At 38.5% G+C, this 17,633-nt stretch overlaps 1 protein-coding gene across 1 annotated transcript in view; it reads left to right on the top strand.

Annotated features, from left to right (window-relative positions):
- KCNH8 (potassium voltage-gated channel subfamily H member 8) overlaps positions 1 to 17,633 on the top strand; it is a 373,933-nt gene that overhangs the window by 301,437 nt on the left and 54,863 nt on the right. The window contains exons 9-11 of the mRNA XM_059390865.1: positions 7,197 to 7,396; positions 8,255 to 8,504; positions 14,663 to 14,877. Coding sequence (XP_059246848.1) covers positions 7,197 to 7,396; positions 8,255 to 8,504; positions 14,663 to 14,877 — 665 coding nt within the window. The remainder of the gene's footprint in view (positions 1 to 7,196; positions 7,397 to 8,254; positions 8,505 to 14,662; positions 14,878 to 17,633) is intronic.

The following is a 17,633-nucleotide window of genomic DNA, read 5'->3' as shown; positions in this document are numbered from 1 at the left end:
ACAATTAGAAAATAAAATATAAGAAGTGATTTTTAAAATATCAAACATCAAATGTACAATTCTGCTATACCAAAAACTACAAAACATTGTTGAGAAAATTTACAAATGGTCTAAAATAATGGAAGGATATACAATGGTGATAGTTTTAAGACTCAATATTATAAATATACCAGTTTTTCCCAAATTAATCTGAATATTCAATGCAATGCCAATGCATATTCTAGTAGATGTGTGTTTATGTCTGTTGATGGGTGGGTGGGTGTGTGTGTATGTGTGTGTGTGTGTGTGTGAAAAATGACAAGATATTTCTAACAGCTAAAACTAGTCAAAGCAATTGTAAAGAAAAACAAAATTGGAAGATTTGCACTACAGATATCAAGATGCATTGTAACATTACAGCAATTAAGAAAGTGCATGATAGGGGCACCTGAGTGGCTCAGTCAGTTAAGCATCCACCTCTTGATTTCAGTTCAAGTCATGATCGAGGGTCCTGGGATTGAGCCCTGTGTTTGGTTCTGTGCTTAGCAGGGAATATACTTGAGATTCTAGCTCTCCCTCTGTCCCTCCCCTCTACTTTCTTCCTTTCTCTCTCTCTCAAATAATAAGTAAATCAAAAAAAAAAAAAAAAAAAGAAGAAGAAAGAAAGAAAGAAAGAAAAAGAGAAAGAAAGCACATGTTAGCTCAGGAACAGACTAATAAGACATGTGGAATAGAAGAGTTCAGAAATAGGCCCATGCACATATGGTCACTTTATTGTGACATAGGTGACATGCAGTGTGAAGGGGGAATGATGATTCTTTCAATAAAAGTTGCTGGGTCAAATGTATATCTGGGTATATCTGGGTGTTGAAAAACAACCTTGACAACTTCTAAAACTGTACATTAATATTAATTCCTCCTGGAGCCCTAATCACAAATGGATAAGTTGAACTACAGAATTTGTATTTATTAAAAAAAACATTATTTAAAGAGCATAAAGAGAGCCATAGCGTCGGAGACAGTATTTGCAAATATTTACCTGACAAAAGACTCTTACCTATTATATATAAAGACTGTCTACAAATCAGTAAGAGCAGACAATCCAAAAATGCATAGAAACCTTAAAGAGTACTTCACAAACAGATTTCCAGGCCATATAGACAATACAAATATAAAAAGGTGCTCAACATCATTCATCAAGGACATGTAAATTCAGATCAAAATTAGATAGCATTTATAGTCACTGGAATGCTACTCTTAAAAACAATGACAACCCAAGCGTCTGAGAGGATATGAAACATCTTGACTTCTATACAATCGATGGGATGCACGTGGTGCAAAAGTTTTGTTGATATCTACCAAAACAGAACATACTGGTACTCTGCCACTCAATGCTTCTACTTCTGAGTATTTATCCAATGGAATACTCATATATATAGAGAGAGAGAGACAGAGACAGATAAATGATTGTACAAGCGTAATTGTAAGAATCTCAAACTGGAAATGCCCATTAGTAGGAGAATAAATAAGTACATTGTGAAGCCATTACTCAATACAGTACTTATACGGTCATGAGAATGAATGAATTCTCACATTACGCAACCACATGGATGAATCTTACTAACAATGCTAAGCAGAGAAGACAGATACCAAAAAGTACCTATTGCATGACTTTGTTTAGAGAAAGTTTGAAAGTAGGCAAAACTTATAGATTGCAATATAACTCACAACTGCTGTTAACTTTGGTAATGGGGCTGGTTAGTGTCTGTGAAGGGGACATAGGGAGGCCTGGGGTGCTGGTACTATCCTGTTTATTTATTGGGAGGGTGATTCACTTTAAGAAATCCCAATGAGCTGTATATTTAGTATTTGCATAGTTTTCTTGATGTGTTATTGATCTTAATTTTGCCGGGTAAAATTATAATAGATAGCTAAAAATAGTAACTACCACGTGTGGGATGATGGGAGGGTAGCTAATAGCTGAGTTCCCGCCTTTCATGTCAGGTTGTTTTCAAGGCTTGTCTTAATATGATGAGTCAAGCAATAGAAGTAAAGTTACGTTGTCTAAAATATTGGTGATAATTCACAAGACCTGAAATAAATGATTTTAAGAGATTGTCTTTGGGGCGTGGGGTGGGGGTGAAGGGATTGATTTGGGGCTGAACTATTCATATTACATTTTCTAAGCTAATTGCTTAGGATTAAAAAACTTTTTAGAGAAAGTATCAAATGACCAGAGGTTCACTTCAGCTCCATAAATATTTATGACACACTTACATTATGCCAGGCACTGTGCTAGATGCTGGGGAAACAAAAATGACTAAGACATGATATTTTCCTTCGAGGAGTTCACAGTTTAGTAATGGAAATAGGAACTTGGGCAGATGATGTTCTTTCTTTTTCCATTTTAATTTTTCCTATTATAATGCACATTTAGAAAAGACTGAAAAATCCACACAAAAATTAGAATTACATAAAATCCCATTACCAAAAGATAGTCTTTTTAGTCTTTTTATACATCTATAGCCCTCTTTTTGACAATATTTATATTAACTCTGCATATCATTTTTGCCATGAAACAAAAATGTATTAGAACATTTTCCCATTTCTTTAAAAGCTCTTCTATCATATTTAATAATGGCTAACTCATGGACACCTAACAAGTCAGCCCCCGTTGACAGGTCTGTTAGGCTAAGAGGTTAGATAAAACTTCCTAGTGAAGGTGACTCATCCCTGAGGACATGTCGCCTTTAAATGAGGCATTCTTGTCCCAAAAAAGGTAAAGTGAAATTCCTAACAGTTAAGGCTTTCCTTGGGTCCTCTCATCCTAAATATATTCTCCTGACATAATTTTATTGGACCCATATGGGCTATGGTGTTCACAAATTCAGGCTTTTTAAAGATGCATACACTGCCATTTGAATTTGTCATTTAGGAAATTGTTCTCATTCTGTTTTCTCTGCCATCTGCTATCCACAAGCCAGTGTACTCTAGCAGGCGTGGAAAATTCCAGGTCAGTGAGTAGGTGGGAAAGAGGAGGAAGGCAGCTAAGATTACCCAAAGCCTGAGCTCTGGTCTCCTTTTATATCAGGGGCCAACAGTCACGAAGGCCCTGCAAAATGGTTGGTGGAAGAACTCAGCAAGGGTGTTATACCTCAGGAGAGCAGTGTGGCCTGCAATGCAGAGAGAGAAGTGGAGAGGGGTAAAAGGGGGGAGAGGGGAGGGAAGAGCGGGGGAGGGAAGAGAAATGGGAAAGGAAAGGAGAAGACAAAGAGGAAGAAAAAGGAGACAAAGAAAAAGAAAGCCAGGCAAAGCTCTAAGAGTGTACTTTCATTTAAGGTCTCTTGACTTTCTTCTGAGACCCCAATTATGGAGCTTCCTCCCAAGACCTAATGTTAAGACGAGATTTTACAAAATGCATTTGATACAACATTCCTACACAAAGCAGAGGAGCCTCCCACACACTCAGCAGCAGCCCTAGCATGCTACTTTAAGAATTATATACATCAGATTTGCTAGGAGTAAAAGGAAAAGTGAATGATGACTTCCAAAGTGACCTGGATTTTGCAATTCTGGAGTCAAACTGCCATAGCAGATGGGATGATTTGGCCTGACAGTTCTATTCACTCTTTGCCCGTGTGAGAGTGATAACCGGGACAGAGAAGCAGAATAACTATGAAAACTGAAAAATTATGGGAGTTGGGGGTTTTATTTTTTAACTACTTATATGAGAAGTATTTGCCTCTGCTGAAATGTGACTGTGAAATTATGGTGACTCAGATGCAGACGAGGACTTTCCAACAACACTGAGAATGCTACAATTAATCCAGTAATTCATTTTATTGATAATGTACAATTAGGATGCTAAATGATCTGAACATATTACTTCTCTTACTTTAAGTGCTTTACACACATTATAATTAAGCAAAGCAAAGTTAAAATCATACACATAATTAAGGAAAGCAGTGTTAAAATAAATGAAATAAAATTGTTCTCAGTCCTCAGTTTAGTCTCCATGAAAGACTATTTTATACTTTTACAGATGGTAGGGCTTCCAAAGACTGAGCCCATAAGTATATTAACGGAGCCCGAAACTGATGTTTAATTTCTTTGACTTGGAGCGGAACTGTTTGCTTTCTTTGCTGAGTGTTTACCTTAAATAGAGGTCTCTTCTTCCAAACAAAGTACTTGACATCAGAACTACTATGCTTTAACAAACATACAGAAGAATGGACCTCTATTTATATTTATTATTATTTTTAATAAACATATAATGTATTTTTATCCCCAGGGGTACAGGTCTGTGAATCACCAGGTTTACACACTTCACAGCACTCACCATAGCACATACCCTCCCCAATGTCCATAACCGTACCCCCCTCTCCCAACCCCCCTCCCCCCAGCAACCCTCAGTTTGTTTTGTGAGATTAAGGGTCACTTATGGTTTGTCTCCCTCCCAATCCCATCGTGTTTCATTTATTCTTCTCCTACTCCCTTAAACCCCCCATGTTGCACCTCCACTTCTTCATATCAGGGAGATCATATGATAGTTGTCTTTCTCCGATTGACTTATTTCGCTAAGCATGATACCCTCTAGTTCCATCCACATCGTCACAAATGGCAAGATTTCATTTCTTTTGATGGCTGCATAGTATTCCATTGTGTATATATACCACATCTTCTTGATCCATTCATCTGTTGATGGATATACCAAGAGCCATTCAACACTAAGTTATTAGGCAATATACAGTTTTCTTGGAATAGTTTTCACCTGTTGGGAGACATTGATTTTTGAAAATTTAGGGAGAATATATACTTATGTTTGTATGGAGCAGGCATACAGCATTAAATATTCCTTGAATTTCTTTCATCGAGAAGTTATTTCCACTAAAACCACTCTTAAATACTTAAAAGGTTATTGGAAAATCAACTGAGTCCTTTCCCCATATTTTATGCCATTGAGTGTGTTGAAAATTTACAATTATGCTTTCCACTCTCACGGGAATAATGAACATAAACTGAGTGCCCACTGATTTTCACACAAAATATTGGACACTTTTAAATATATATATATATATATATAATATATATATATATATATATATATATATATATATATATAAATATATTAACTCCTTAGATCTCAAAAAAGCCCTGTGAGTAAGGTACTACTATGCCCATTTATACATTAGGAAACTGCACCCATGAGAATTATACGTCTTCCCAAGTTCACAGTTAGGAAATGCCAAAATCAGGTTTCGAATCCTGAGCTGTCTGATTCTGAAGTCCATATTCTCTCTGCAACATTATATTCCTCCTGTATATCACCCTAAGTTTAACCCCATTCTAGTAACTTTTCAAAAATGCTGAGGGCCTCTTTATGGTTACCACCTTTGTAGGCGTGGTTACCGTATCTTCCATAGAGAAATGATGATATAGAACCAAAAAGAATTTTCATTCCAGTGTTAGATTAGATTGCAGATAGCATGCCAGTGGTCGCTAATTTCTGGCAAATGCAGAGGAAAGAAAGAATTTTATTTGGGGCTACCTTGAAATAGGATGAAGATTCAGGAAAATAGATGCAGTGATGTATTGACACATTTACAGTAATGTATCCATTTTGATGCTAAGAAACTTTAACAGATCTCCTTGGACATTGAGATTTTGGTACAGGGACAGTTTGATGGATCTTAATAGACAAAATACTAAATTTTTAGTCTTTTTTTTTTTTTAAACCAAAAGCTGTTAAAACAGATGATTTCACCGAACCCCTGAGCTTACCTCATTGTCAATCCTGTCCAGGATGGGGTTCAGGGCTGAAATCTGAATATCACTGAAAGCTGATCTGCCCGTAAATGTAACTATACCTAGCTCTCAACTCTCACAGTGCCACAGCCCCAGGTGGGTCCAAGGCCTTCTGGGACTCTCTGCTGGTGTCCGCAGAGGCCATTCTGATTCTGCTTGGCTAACAAATAGTACAAATTCTTGTCCTACCTTTTCTGACTTTAAAGTAGTTGACCACTCCTTACAATGGGAAATTCCTAGAAATCACTTTTTTTCCCAGTAGAAGACCCATCTCCAAACCACAGCAACTCTTGAGTTCTTGTGAACAAAGTCTTCTATCCAATTATAATTTGGTGGTTTTCTGAGAAAGGGGAAGTCTCAGCAAGAAAGTGGGGATTAAATACTCTCTGAGAAATCTCATCGAAACAGAGTCATACACACACACACACACACACACACACACACACACACACACACCATCTGGCTCCTCTCAGAATGGCAAAGAGGACTCTAAGTAGAATAACTGTTTTTCTCTATGAATGCATTTGTTTCTTTAATGGCCTCAGATTTTCTGATAGCTCCCTTAAAATGTAAGTGACACAGAGCTGAAGCAAGGCTGGTGATGAAAGCCATAGGAATCTCAGCTTCTGCTTGCTCAGAAAATCCTCAATTACTTTTCTAGCAATTTTCTCCATACCTTTATTGATCAAAATGTGTTATATTTAATATCTGAAAACTCATTTTATGTGATGACTTAGGGGAAAGATGAATAAAGTTTAACTGGTTTTAATAGACTTATTAAGATTTTATTTATTTATTTTTGAGTGTGTGCATGCACGCACAAATGGGGGATTTGTGGAAGAGGGGAGGGAGAGAGACAAGCAGACTGTGCTGAAGGCAGAGCCCATTAGGGCTGTCCTGACCCTGAGATCATGACCTGAGCCAAAATCAAGAATCAGACACATAACTGACTGAGCCACCCAGGCACCCCGCTAATAGACTTGGTTTTTTAAAATGTATTTGTTATTATGATAACCATTGAACTATAACTTCATAGCTTATTTTATGAGATTATAATAAAATTATTTTCTCATGGCCATTAAACTATACTTAACTTTAAAATAATTTAGATGAAAAAAGTACAAAATAAAAGTTTATCATAGCCAGAAAAGCTGCTGACAGAGTAAGTGTGAGTCCGAGGGGCCTCTTTTGTCTATTACTGAGTATTCTTAAAAGGTGTTTTTACTCGATCAAGCCATCTGGATTCAAATGACTGCATTGGGATGCCCTCTGACAGAGTAGTATACCAAAACAGCTGTACCAACATGGCCACATAAGCATCCTCCGCTGAATTCAGGATACATTAACTGTAATTCTAGACTTAGATTTTCCATCCTAGTTCTTTCCCATGTATGCTGTGTTGTCCTCTCTAGCTTTGATGCATGCCCTGGTGTTTGGAAACGTGACGGCGATCATACAGAGGATGTATTCCAGATGGTCCCTCTATCACACTAGAACTAAGGATCTGAAGGACTTCATACGGGTCCATCACCTGCCCCAGCAGCTCAAGCAGAGGATGCTCGAATATTTCCAAACAACCTGGTCAGTCAACAATGGAATAGATTCAAATGAGGTAATGTTCACTTCACATGTCGAAGTTTTCAGGCAGAAAGCACATATTCTTAGTAAAAGCAAGGTGCTCTAATGCAGGTTTCAGAAGAGAAGTACACACCCACCAACTTCTTTATCTCCAATTTTTAGTCCCTCATGAAACTCAGTCCATCTTCTTTCATCTGCTTCGGCTTATGTTTTCATGATGCCACTTTGGATGGACCAATGTATTACACTGACTTTACTTCGGTCGGTTGGGTGGTCTTTCATTCTCATTTACCATCTTTGGAGGAACCAGTCAATTCTTGGAACCACTAAATTGTGTCAAGTTGGATTATTAGATTAACCAAGTTACTGGGTGCCTTTAAAACGAACAAAGTGAGAAAGCATACGTCTTCCGGCACATATGTTATTTGTGGACTTCCAGGAATACCCCAGACCACTACTGTAAGAAAAGTATCCTATAAATAAAGCAACCTGCTACAATTACACTGTCATTCACACTTCTGAGCAATTATTTGGTTTCTCCTCTCTTGACACAATCATGATGCTAGAGGAAATACCAGGGCATCCAAATTCCATATCTTCTGTCCTGAGAGAGAGTCTTTGTGAGAAGCAAGTCACAAGAAGCCATATATTTTCCTTCTAGAGTCTTCTATTAATTTATCCTAGTTCTCCAGACTTATTATCAGCTGATTTTTTCAGTAGAACCTAACCGGGGTCACAGTCACTGAATAATCGCCCCAGGGTTGAATAGACATATACTTCCCCTTCTGTACTCTGGTTGGTCAAACAGTGGGAAGAACACCCCTCTTCTCTTACAGAGTAAATCAATCAGACCAGACTTACCCCAGCTTGATTTCTCCTTTCATCTTGACAGCTTTTGAAAGACTTTCCGGACGAGTTGCGTTCTGACATCACTATGCACTTGAACAAGGAAATCTTGCAGTTGTCCCTCTTTGAGTGTGCCAGCCGGGGCTGCCTCAGGTCTCTGTCTCTGCACATCAAAACCTCTTTCTGTGCTCCGGGGGAGTATCTGCTGCGTCAAGGAGATGCTTTGCAGGCCATCTACTTTGTATGCTCAGGCTCCATGGAAGTTCTTAAAGACAGCATGGTGCTGGCTATTCTTGGTAGGTCTGAGTTGAAAAGGTTCATGAAATGTTGCCCTAGAGCATAAGTTAAGAAGAGAAAATGGGGGGAGGGGTACTGCTCCTGTAAGAAAATTCTGGATGAATATATGGGATTAGGATGATTCTTTAAGTGGATTTAATTTGCCAATTGTTTATTATTAATTATTATGCCACATACTGAGTTTACACTGTGCTGTTACATCCAGTATATCATTTCATTCTTGTTAAAAATCCAGTAGTATGGATCTTAACCCATTTTTAGAAATAAATAAATAAATAGTATTTTAGTTAACTTAATTTGTCCCAAATAACATAATAAGAAAATGAACACAATGCTTTCTGATTCCTCAAGCCAAATTATTGGTCATGATATCTGCTGCCTTTTGGTGAAATAGCTGGTCAATTTTAAGAGGGCGTTCCATATTTTTGTGGAGAACAAATTCAGAGAAGAACATAAAAATTATTTTATCTGGACTAGAGTAGTGCAAAAATGATTATGCATTGAGAATAAGCTCTCATGACAGTAACTGATCCCATATTGTCAAGATGATCACAAGCTTTTTTTTCCTTTCTCAAAGAAATTCCACAGAATAGTCTGTGAAGATTTTGTACCACAAAGTTGACTCCCATCTATTAAGACATAATTGGTTTCCATTGAAATATAAGGTCAGCTGACAAAAATGGCAAAAATGGTAGAGTTAATGTAGAAAAATTCCTACTTACATTTTTACGTGTACTTAAAGATTTTATTTATTAATTTGACAGAGAGAAATCACAAGTAGATGGAGAGGCAGCCAGAGGGAGAGAGAGAGGGAAGCAGGCTCTCTGCTGAGCAGAGAGCCCGATGCGGGACTCGATCCCACGACTCTGAGATCATGACCTGAGCCGAAGGCAGTGGCTTAACCCACTGAGCCACCCAGACGCCCACATGTACTTCTTTTAAAATCACTCTCTCTTGTTTGTTGGTTCATTCAACTAATCTTTATTGAAGGCCTAAGAATGTGTCAGGTTGTGGCCTAAACAATAAATACATTTTGAAAACCAATGGAGTATATCAATGTTTAGGATTTGTGTAAATTCAAAGAGGCTAGTTTATTTTTAAGTCATTTAAGTACTAAGATTTATAGACAACTTAACCATTTATAAAACATGTTTACATATGGGGTCTTATTTAAGCCTTTCTAATACAAAGAGACAGACGAGAGTGGTATTTTCTCTATTTTTCCAAAGTCAAAGCTAACCTAGGTCTTTTGACTCTGTCTCCAGTGCTCTTTCCACCTCTAAGCGATGCCTCTTATTCTATATAATCATTATAAACCTGCTATCACTGATTCTAGTTCATAAGCTTCAAGACAGATTATACTTTGGGAAAAGGGAAGAGAACTAAAATGTATTGAATCCCTAATATGACCCAGGTGTTTTATGTCCATTATCCAATTTAAATACCGTTCCCTGGTGGGGTTAGGTTGGTGTGATGATCTCTGATTAAAGGTGAAGTGGTGGAGGTTAGTGAATAGTGAAATACCCATGGGCTTTTCATTGCTTCATATTCACTCAGTTTGCTATGTCAATAGGCAGACTATAAAACTGGGGGAAATGTAGGGCTTATCTTTTATTTTTAAAAAGATTTTATTTATTTATTTGAGAGAGAAGGAGAACACAAGCAGGGGAGAGGCAGAGGGAGAAGGAGAAGCAGGCTAAGCAGAGAGCCTGGCTCCTGGCTCGATCCCAGGACCGGGATCATGACCTGAGCCAAAGGCAGACACCTAACACACTGAGCCACCCAGGCGCCCCGGGCTTGTCTTTTAAAGCTTTGGCTCATTTCTTGACTCAGCCTCTTATGCTTTTTCTCCTTAACAGAAAGGTTGGATGGGGAGGTGGGGGGTAAAGGGCTAGGGCAATTGGGTGATGGGCATTCAGGAGGGCACTTGATGTGATGAGCACTCGGTGTTACATGCAACTGATAAATCACTGAATTCTATCCCTGAAACTAGTAATATACTAAATGTTAACTAAATTGAATTGACAGTTTATTGACAGTTTATTTTCAGTTTGGCCTGTTCATTATCAATGTCAGAACGAGGCTCTGTGTGTGTGTTTTTAAAAGGAGAATTTAAGGGACGCCTGGGTGGCTCAGTGGTTAAAGCCTCTGCCTTCAGCTCAGGTCATGATCCCAGGGCCCTGGGATCAAGCCTTGCATCGGGCTCTCTGCTCAGCAGGGAGCCTGCCTCCTCCTCCCTCTCTCTCTGCCTGCCTCTCTGCCTGCCTCTCTGCCTACTTGTGAAATGTCTGTCAAATAAATAAAAATCTAAAAAAAAAAAAAAATTAAAAAATAAATAAAAGAAGAATTTAACATTCCTGCTCACTTATCAACTTTGTAAAGTTAACAGCTATTCTATTATTTTGTGATTCTAAATTAAAATTGACATTCATTTCTAAACTTGCTTCAAAAACTCACCTTTAATCATGAAATACTTTTCCATGGGTTTCCTTAGGACCATGTCAGTTTTATAGTCTGCCTATTTACATAGCTTGGTTTTAAGAGGGCATAGAGTTATCTTTCCAAAACTATGTCATTTGATATGCTTGTAAGCAAAAGTAATGTACTGTGTTTAAATATATATATTTAATCTGCAATCTGGGGTTTTTTCCCATAATCTTGGTATTATTTTTACATTCAGTAACTAGCAACAATTCTAGGAATGAAATATGAAGGTATCGTCCATGACATTAGAACATAATAGGTACAAATTCAATGACTTCTAGGTAATTAACATTGTTTGTAATACATAATTCAGCTGGATTTTTTATTTAAAAAAATTCTACTCACAGCTGAAAGATTTAATTCATTGCCTTTTGCTCTTGGTCCCAATTTCCTCCACAGATTATGATTTTCATGATTAACATTTTCACATCTTCATTTCTACTATGTCGAACATCAAAAGTGATTTAAATGCATATTGCCACATGACCATTCTAAATACTCGTATGTGATATTGGGACTAAACCCAAACAAGGATAACAAATTATTCATATTTTTTCTCTGTGATTAACATTATTTCAATGGAGATTGACTATTTTACTTTCCCCATGGTAATATTGTTTTATAGGGCCAATTAAAATCAATACTGACTTTGGTAAACTTGAGCACGTGGCTTCACATTGGATCTGTAGATATTTAATACATATTCACTGTGCCAACAAAATGAATTAATATATAATGTTGTAGTGAAGAAGAATCACCAAACAGCTGTCAAGCCATAACTTATTCAAGCAATTCAGTTGTCCAGTCAATACATGAAGACATTTCTTAATCTGATGCCTGGGGATTCATTTGCCTTATACACTTTTATTTCATGTCCTGGTAATTGTGTTTTTCTACCAATTTCTTCATTGTTGTTTAAAAGAAAGTGACAAAGCACTGATAAATGTGCTCTTCACAATGGTATTAGTCTATCTAATTATAATTAAACCTGTTATTGCTCTAAGTTGGATGGTTTGCTGATGCACCCCATCAGCTTCCCCTTCCCCAAAACCTTCTCCCGCCCCGTGGAAGAGTAACTTGTTAGCAAATACCAGTAATAGAATTCTGAAAAATGGGGATAGTAAGAGACCACAGAAGTCTTTCTCTTCTTTTAGAAATAAGGATACTGAGACCTAGAGTAAATAAGAAACTTTGATCAAAGTCCTAAATCTAGGTTAGGAGAAATCCACAAGACTGGAAAATCAGGGAGGGTAGAGACCAGTGCACACATGCTGGGGCTCAACACGAGTTCCGGTTTGCATGTCAATGCTTCATAAATACTTGCTAAATGAATGAATAAGCAGATTCTTTCTAAAGTGCCAAGGTTGGCAAGATGTTGGTGGTGTTTTTATAGCTGGGGTCACTGTGACTTAAATAGCCATGCTGTGGTCACCCAAGGTATGGAAGTATGTAGACCCTACAGTCATTTCAAACACCAGTTGCTTAAGAGAAAATATAAATGCATTTTGTAGCAAGACATCACATCATGATAACTCTCCTTAGATATACAAATTTCAAAACTGGCTATATTCAAAGCATCCTGGGTATATTTACATCTTACATCGGTACCTGGCTGCGTTTTTGAGCACCAATTTAGATTTCTAACAAAATGTATAAGAAACAAGATTGCCAAGTTTAGCAGTATAGGTGGACAACAATAGATCCAACTTGAATCCTTTAGCACCACGTGGTTGTACAGTCCCTGACCGTCTGTAAGTGCAGATTTTAGTCCTTTTTTCCTTTGGCCAAATAGGCTCATCTTCAAGGTTTGAATTTAATGTTATTTCAGAGATAATACTCAGATGTAATTCAATAATTTTTAAATGCCCCATTTTTATCTGTTACATATTTATGAATATTTCAAGTATTCATGGTTAATTTGGCATGTTTCCTTTTCCTGTGAAATTCAATAAAACGGAATTTTATTGAAGTCTGCTACAATTCAGAGGCTTTCCTTCCAGAAATGCTGGGCACAATAAAAAATAAAAATTTGTAAGTTAAAAAATGAACTGAATGGGGGAAAGGACAATTTGTTCGATACGGTTCCTAAGATATTCTTTCCTTGGTGGTTTCTCTGTGGGTCCATAGTTGGTTGTTGATTCCCTGTTGAGATGGAGCAAAGCAGCCATTAAGAAAATAATAATAAAATTTCAAGCCCAGGCAGGAGGACAAAGCCAAGAAACTCCCAAGTTGTAGCCATGAATCTCATGCCAGTGTCCTCTGTGAACGCAGGTCATACTACTTCCGCGGCGAACCTTGGTTTGTCTGAGGATGGAATGGATTTTCTTTCACGTATCTCACACGGATGCCGAGTGAATTAATGGCTGTGTCTAAAATAAATTCGAGGGACGTCTGGGTGGCTCAGTGGGTTAAAGCCTCTGCCTTCAGCTCAGGTCATGATCTCAGAGACCTGGGATCAGCCCCGCATGGGGCTCTCTGCTCAGTGGGGAACCTGCTTCCTCCTCTCTCTCTCTGCCTGCCTCTCTGCCTAGTTGTGATCTTTCTCCGTCAAATAAATAAATAAAATCTTTCCAAAAAATGAAATAAAATAAAATATCTGAAGCTGCAATCATCTTTGTTAGCTCTTACATTGATATTCACCTTCCTGCTAGGTTAAATGGATTCAAATGAACCCAAAGACTTTAAAGATTCAAATGCATTGTCCGATATGATCTAATCAGCAAACTCAAGGAAGCAAGCTAGTTCCCAGATGGAGGAATCCAGCCTCGGACTGAGAGGCGGCAGCATTTTAGGGCAAATAGCAGGGGTGCTGGGTGAGGTGTGGGCGCGGGTGGCAAAGTGGTAGTGGGTTTCTCTCCTTGCAGTGGCGCAAACCGAGACCTCATAGTTTTTATTTGTTCGCTTTCGTTTTTGATGGGAAAATTGGCCTTTTGCGCTGTCACAGAGTGACAGAAGTATGGTTGTGTTTCACATTTTCATTTGGTAGGTTTCACCGTCCTCGAAGTCCCCTACCTCTCTGTGACCCACCCTGTTCTGAGGCGAGGGAGGGATAGCACCTCCTCCCTCCTCACCCTCTCTTTTGTAAGAGGTGTTGGAGGTAAATGAAAGAACCCGAGTACTAGCAAGCTGATAATGAAGTTATTATTGTGTTAGAATCAAAATTACTAATACACATTTTCATGGTCTTCTACAGCGCCCCCACCCCCAATTGGAGCCATTATTATTTCTCCTGAGTAGTTGAGGCAACTGTGACAAAAATGTCAACTGCTTTGTCTAAAGTCCTTTATCCAATGCCATAAGGAACTGTCTGGAGCCCATCTATCACCGACCATTCCCAACTCTGCTCTCCTAGTTCTTATCCCCCAGACCACCGTTCTCAACCAGGAGCAGTTGTGCCTGCCAGGGGACATATGACAATGTCAGGAGATATTTTCGGTTGTCACTGCTGGGGGTTGGCAATATGAGATGGCGGTAAACATTCTTCTGTGTACAGGAAGCTCCCCCACCAAACAAAGAAATACCAGGCCCCATATCTCAGGGCTGTGGAGATGAAGGTGTCTTTTTCTTTTGCAGTGTCATCTCAGAGAAGGGAAGCCTTTAAGTGAAATGAAGTTTCCAGTCCCAACTTGCTTTTCTTTGGAAGTGACATGTCTCTTTTTTTCACTGTTTCAAGGGAAAGGGGACTTAATTGGAGCAAACCTATCAATTAAGGACCAAGTGATCAAGACCAATGCAGATGTGAAGGCTTTAACCTACTGTGATCTTCAATGTATCATCCTCAAAGGACTCTTTGAAGTGCTAGACCTTTACCCAGAATATGCTCACAAATTCATGGAAGACATTCAACATGATCTCACATACAACCTTCGAGAAGGTCATGAGAGTGATGTAAGTCTTACTTCTAATTAATGCTGAGATCTAAACCATGGGACCTGGAGATTATTTATAACAATAAAAGCCCATGTCATGACTTCCCTTGTGAAAGTCTCTGAATGGATAAGGTATGATTATTCAGCCACTAGTTGAACAACCAAATAATTAGCTAGAAGTCAAGGGTGGAATTTATCAACATTCTAGAAAAGTATTGTTTATAGATGACCTCCCTTAATTCAGTTTCTTTCTTGTTTACCTTCATGTGCTTATAACAAGAGTCAATTTCAGTGACGTATAATATTTAGCTGCAGTTGTGTGTTTTCTCCAGAATTTAAAGATTTCCACATAGAATATATGGCTCAGAGTTTGCTGTGTTTGTAACTATTTACTATTCTGCTTGCTTGTTAGGGAGTTTGCTTAAAAATAATCTTTTTCTTAACCAGTACCCAAAACAGTCTATCTTAAAATGACTAAATATGCATGAAGAGATTCAAGCCAAAGATTGTCACGCTGAAAGTATAATGAGCATTTTATGAAATTATAAATTTGCTGCATGTTTCAGTTTATACAAACAGCTTTCCTAACAAAATAGGTGCCACTCTGCATCCTGGGATTAAGCTGATCGCGAATATGACTTCATTACATGTGTCAGAGACACAAATGATTTAATAGGCATGATTGTTGAAAGGCAAGCCAAAGCATGAATAGTGTTCTGTAACAACAAAAGCCTTGATCGCTGCCTTGAATTTTGTTCCAGATATTTGAAATATTCGATTTGTTTTTTCCCCTGAGACTTCAAGGAACTATTGTTTTGACAAACCTATATTATGTAGGCATTTTGTTAGTCATTAATATTCCTCACTTAGGAAGGGAAAGAATGTAAGTTGTATAGCACTTCATCTTTGTTGAGGATATCAAATGACAGTCAACACATAGATGGTATCCCATTCTGAAGTTCAAGATTAACGAGTTTCGAGTGTGTGCTCTCTATGGATGATAGCAAACAGAAAAGGAGGTATCAGTATTTGTTGGGAATCTGTTTGTGCTAAGCACTCTTCCTAGATAAACATCTCATTTAGTGCTTAAAATGATTTTGTAAGGTATCGACCAATCTGTAGGGAACAGAAAACAAATTGAGAATGGCTAAGTAACTTGTGTGTAGTCACACAGAATTTTAGGTGACTGGGACAGAGTCTAAACACAGACAGCTGTCACTATTAGTTATGTTGTCTCTGCTGAAGACACTTTTCATATCTTCTGATTCAACAGATGGACTTATTTTTTTAAGATTTATTTATTTATTTATTTTAGACAGAGAGAACATGGAGGGGGAGGTGCAGAGGGGGAGAGAGAGAGGGAGCATCTCAAGCAGACTCCTCATTGAGCACACAGTAGGGCTCGATCCCACCACCCTGAGATCATAACTTGAATCAAAATCGAGAATCAGATGCTTAACCGACTGAGCCACCCATGTGCCCCTTGACACATGGACTTTTAAAACTACAGTTGTCTTTTGTACTCTCTAAGACAACCTAATGGGACAACTATTTCTGAAGTGTGGAAGTGTGTGAGAGGGTGGAAGGAACCAGAGAGGAAAAGAAGAAATCCAGGACGAGAGAAAGAGCCAACATGCCTTGGCCTAGTAAAGTGGAAGATATGGATCTCAAGCCTTGTCTTCTTTTTATTTGATTCCTTGTTAAGGATCTGTATCTCTGATCAAATCTTTTATCCCCTTTTATCTATTTGCCGGAACATGAATTGGAGTGATTTTTAGACTCCCATACTTGAATTGCCTGTGGGATTATTTTCATTATCTGTTCTTTCTGTTGTGTTGTTTTGTTTTCTTGTGGCCATTTGGTTCCTTCTTTTTAGCAGATGTCATACTTTTGTTTAAATGTAGATGTGTCTTATGAAAATTATTCTATTATTTTCCTCCACTCAGGTAAGTCCTTCTCTTGGCAGACAGATCGAGTTCTGACCAACCAATTTCATCATGCCCAGAGTTCCTCTTAGGTTTTGTTAGGCTGCTCTGTTCAGCTTTGCCCATCATCTGGGGCTATAGCCTCCACCCTTGACGTACTTTTTCTGGAATCTCAGCTGAAAGCCTGAGACGTTTACCAGGGCCTCTCCTGTTTGGTGGGGCTTGAACTTCCCTCCATCTCCTCAGCACCCATTGTGGCTGAAATCTCTGCTTCTCCCAGGTGCTCTCATCTTCCGAGTGTCTTGAAGCGCTTCCCTGTGCATGTGCTCTTGTTAGCAGCTGGCTCATGTGTCCAAGTCCACACGGATGCAGTTACCTGCTCCCTAGGCTTCTACTCTTCTACTCTTCAAATCCCAGGGGTCAAATCCTTCAAATCCCTGAACGTCATCTCAGTCTCCTTTGCCAGGAAGATGACTCCTTTCTGTTGTGCTCTATTCCCTCTAACAATGAAATAGCGAGTTCTCTCCAGAAGATGCCTGGGTAAATGCAGAGCATGCGTTGGTATGCCCCTCTTCTCTCAGGGACCACGGCCCTTCAAGTCTTCCCTGAGCTGACTGCTCCAGTGCTTTCAAACTGTTATTTTATGCATTTTTTCCAGCTTTATTTTTTACTAGAGGGTTAGTTCAATACAAGCTATTTCATTACAGCTGGAACTAGAAGTATTGCTTCTTTTCAGCTACGTTTTTAAGGGCAAATGGGAACTGGAACTTACCCCTGAAACCTTTATTGTTTTGTTTTTTCCTAGTCATTTATCACTCACAACTTCTCTCTCTCAATCTCTCTGTATCTT

The sequence above is a fragment of the Mustela nigripes genome, chromosome 2, assembly GCF_022355385.1.
Source record: "Mustela nigripes isolate SB6536 chromosome 2, MUSNIG.SB6536, whole genome shotgun sequence".
Classification (NCBI taxonomy): domain Eukaryota; kingdom Metazoa; phylum Chordata; class Mammalia; order Carnivora; family Mustelidae; genus Mustela; species Mustela nigripes.
The sequence above is the reverse complement of the archived record's forward strand: the minus strand, read 5'-3'. Positions and strand labels throughout refer to the sequence as shown.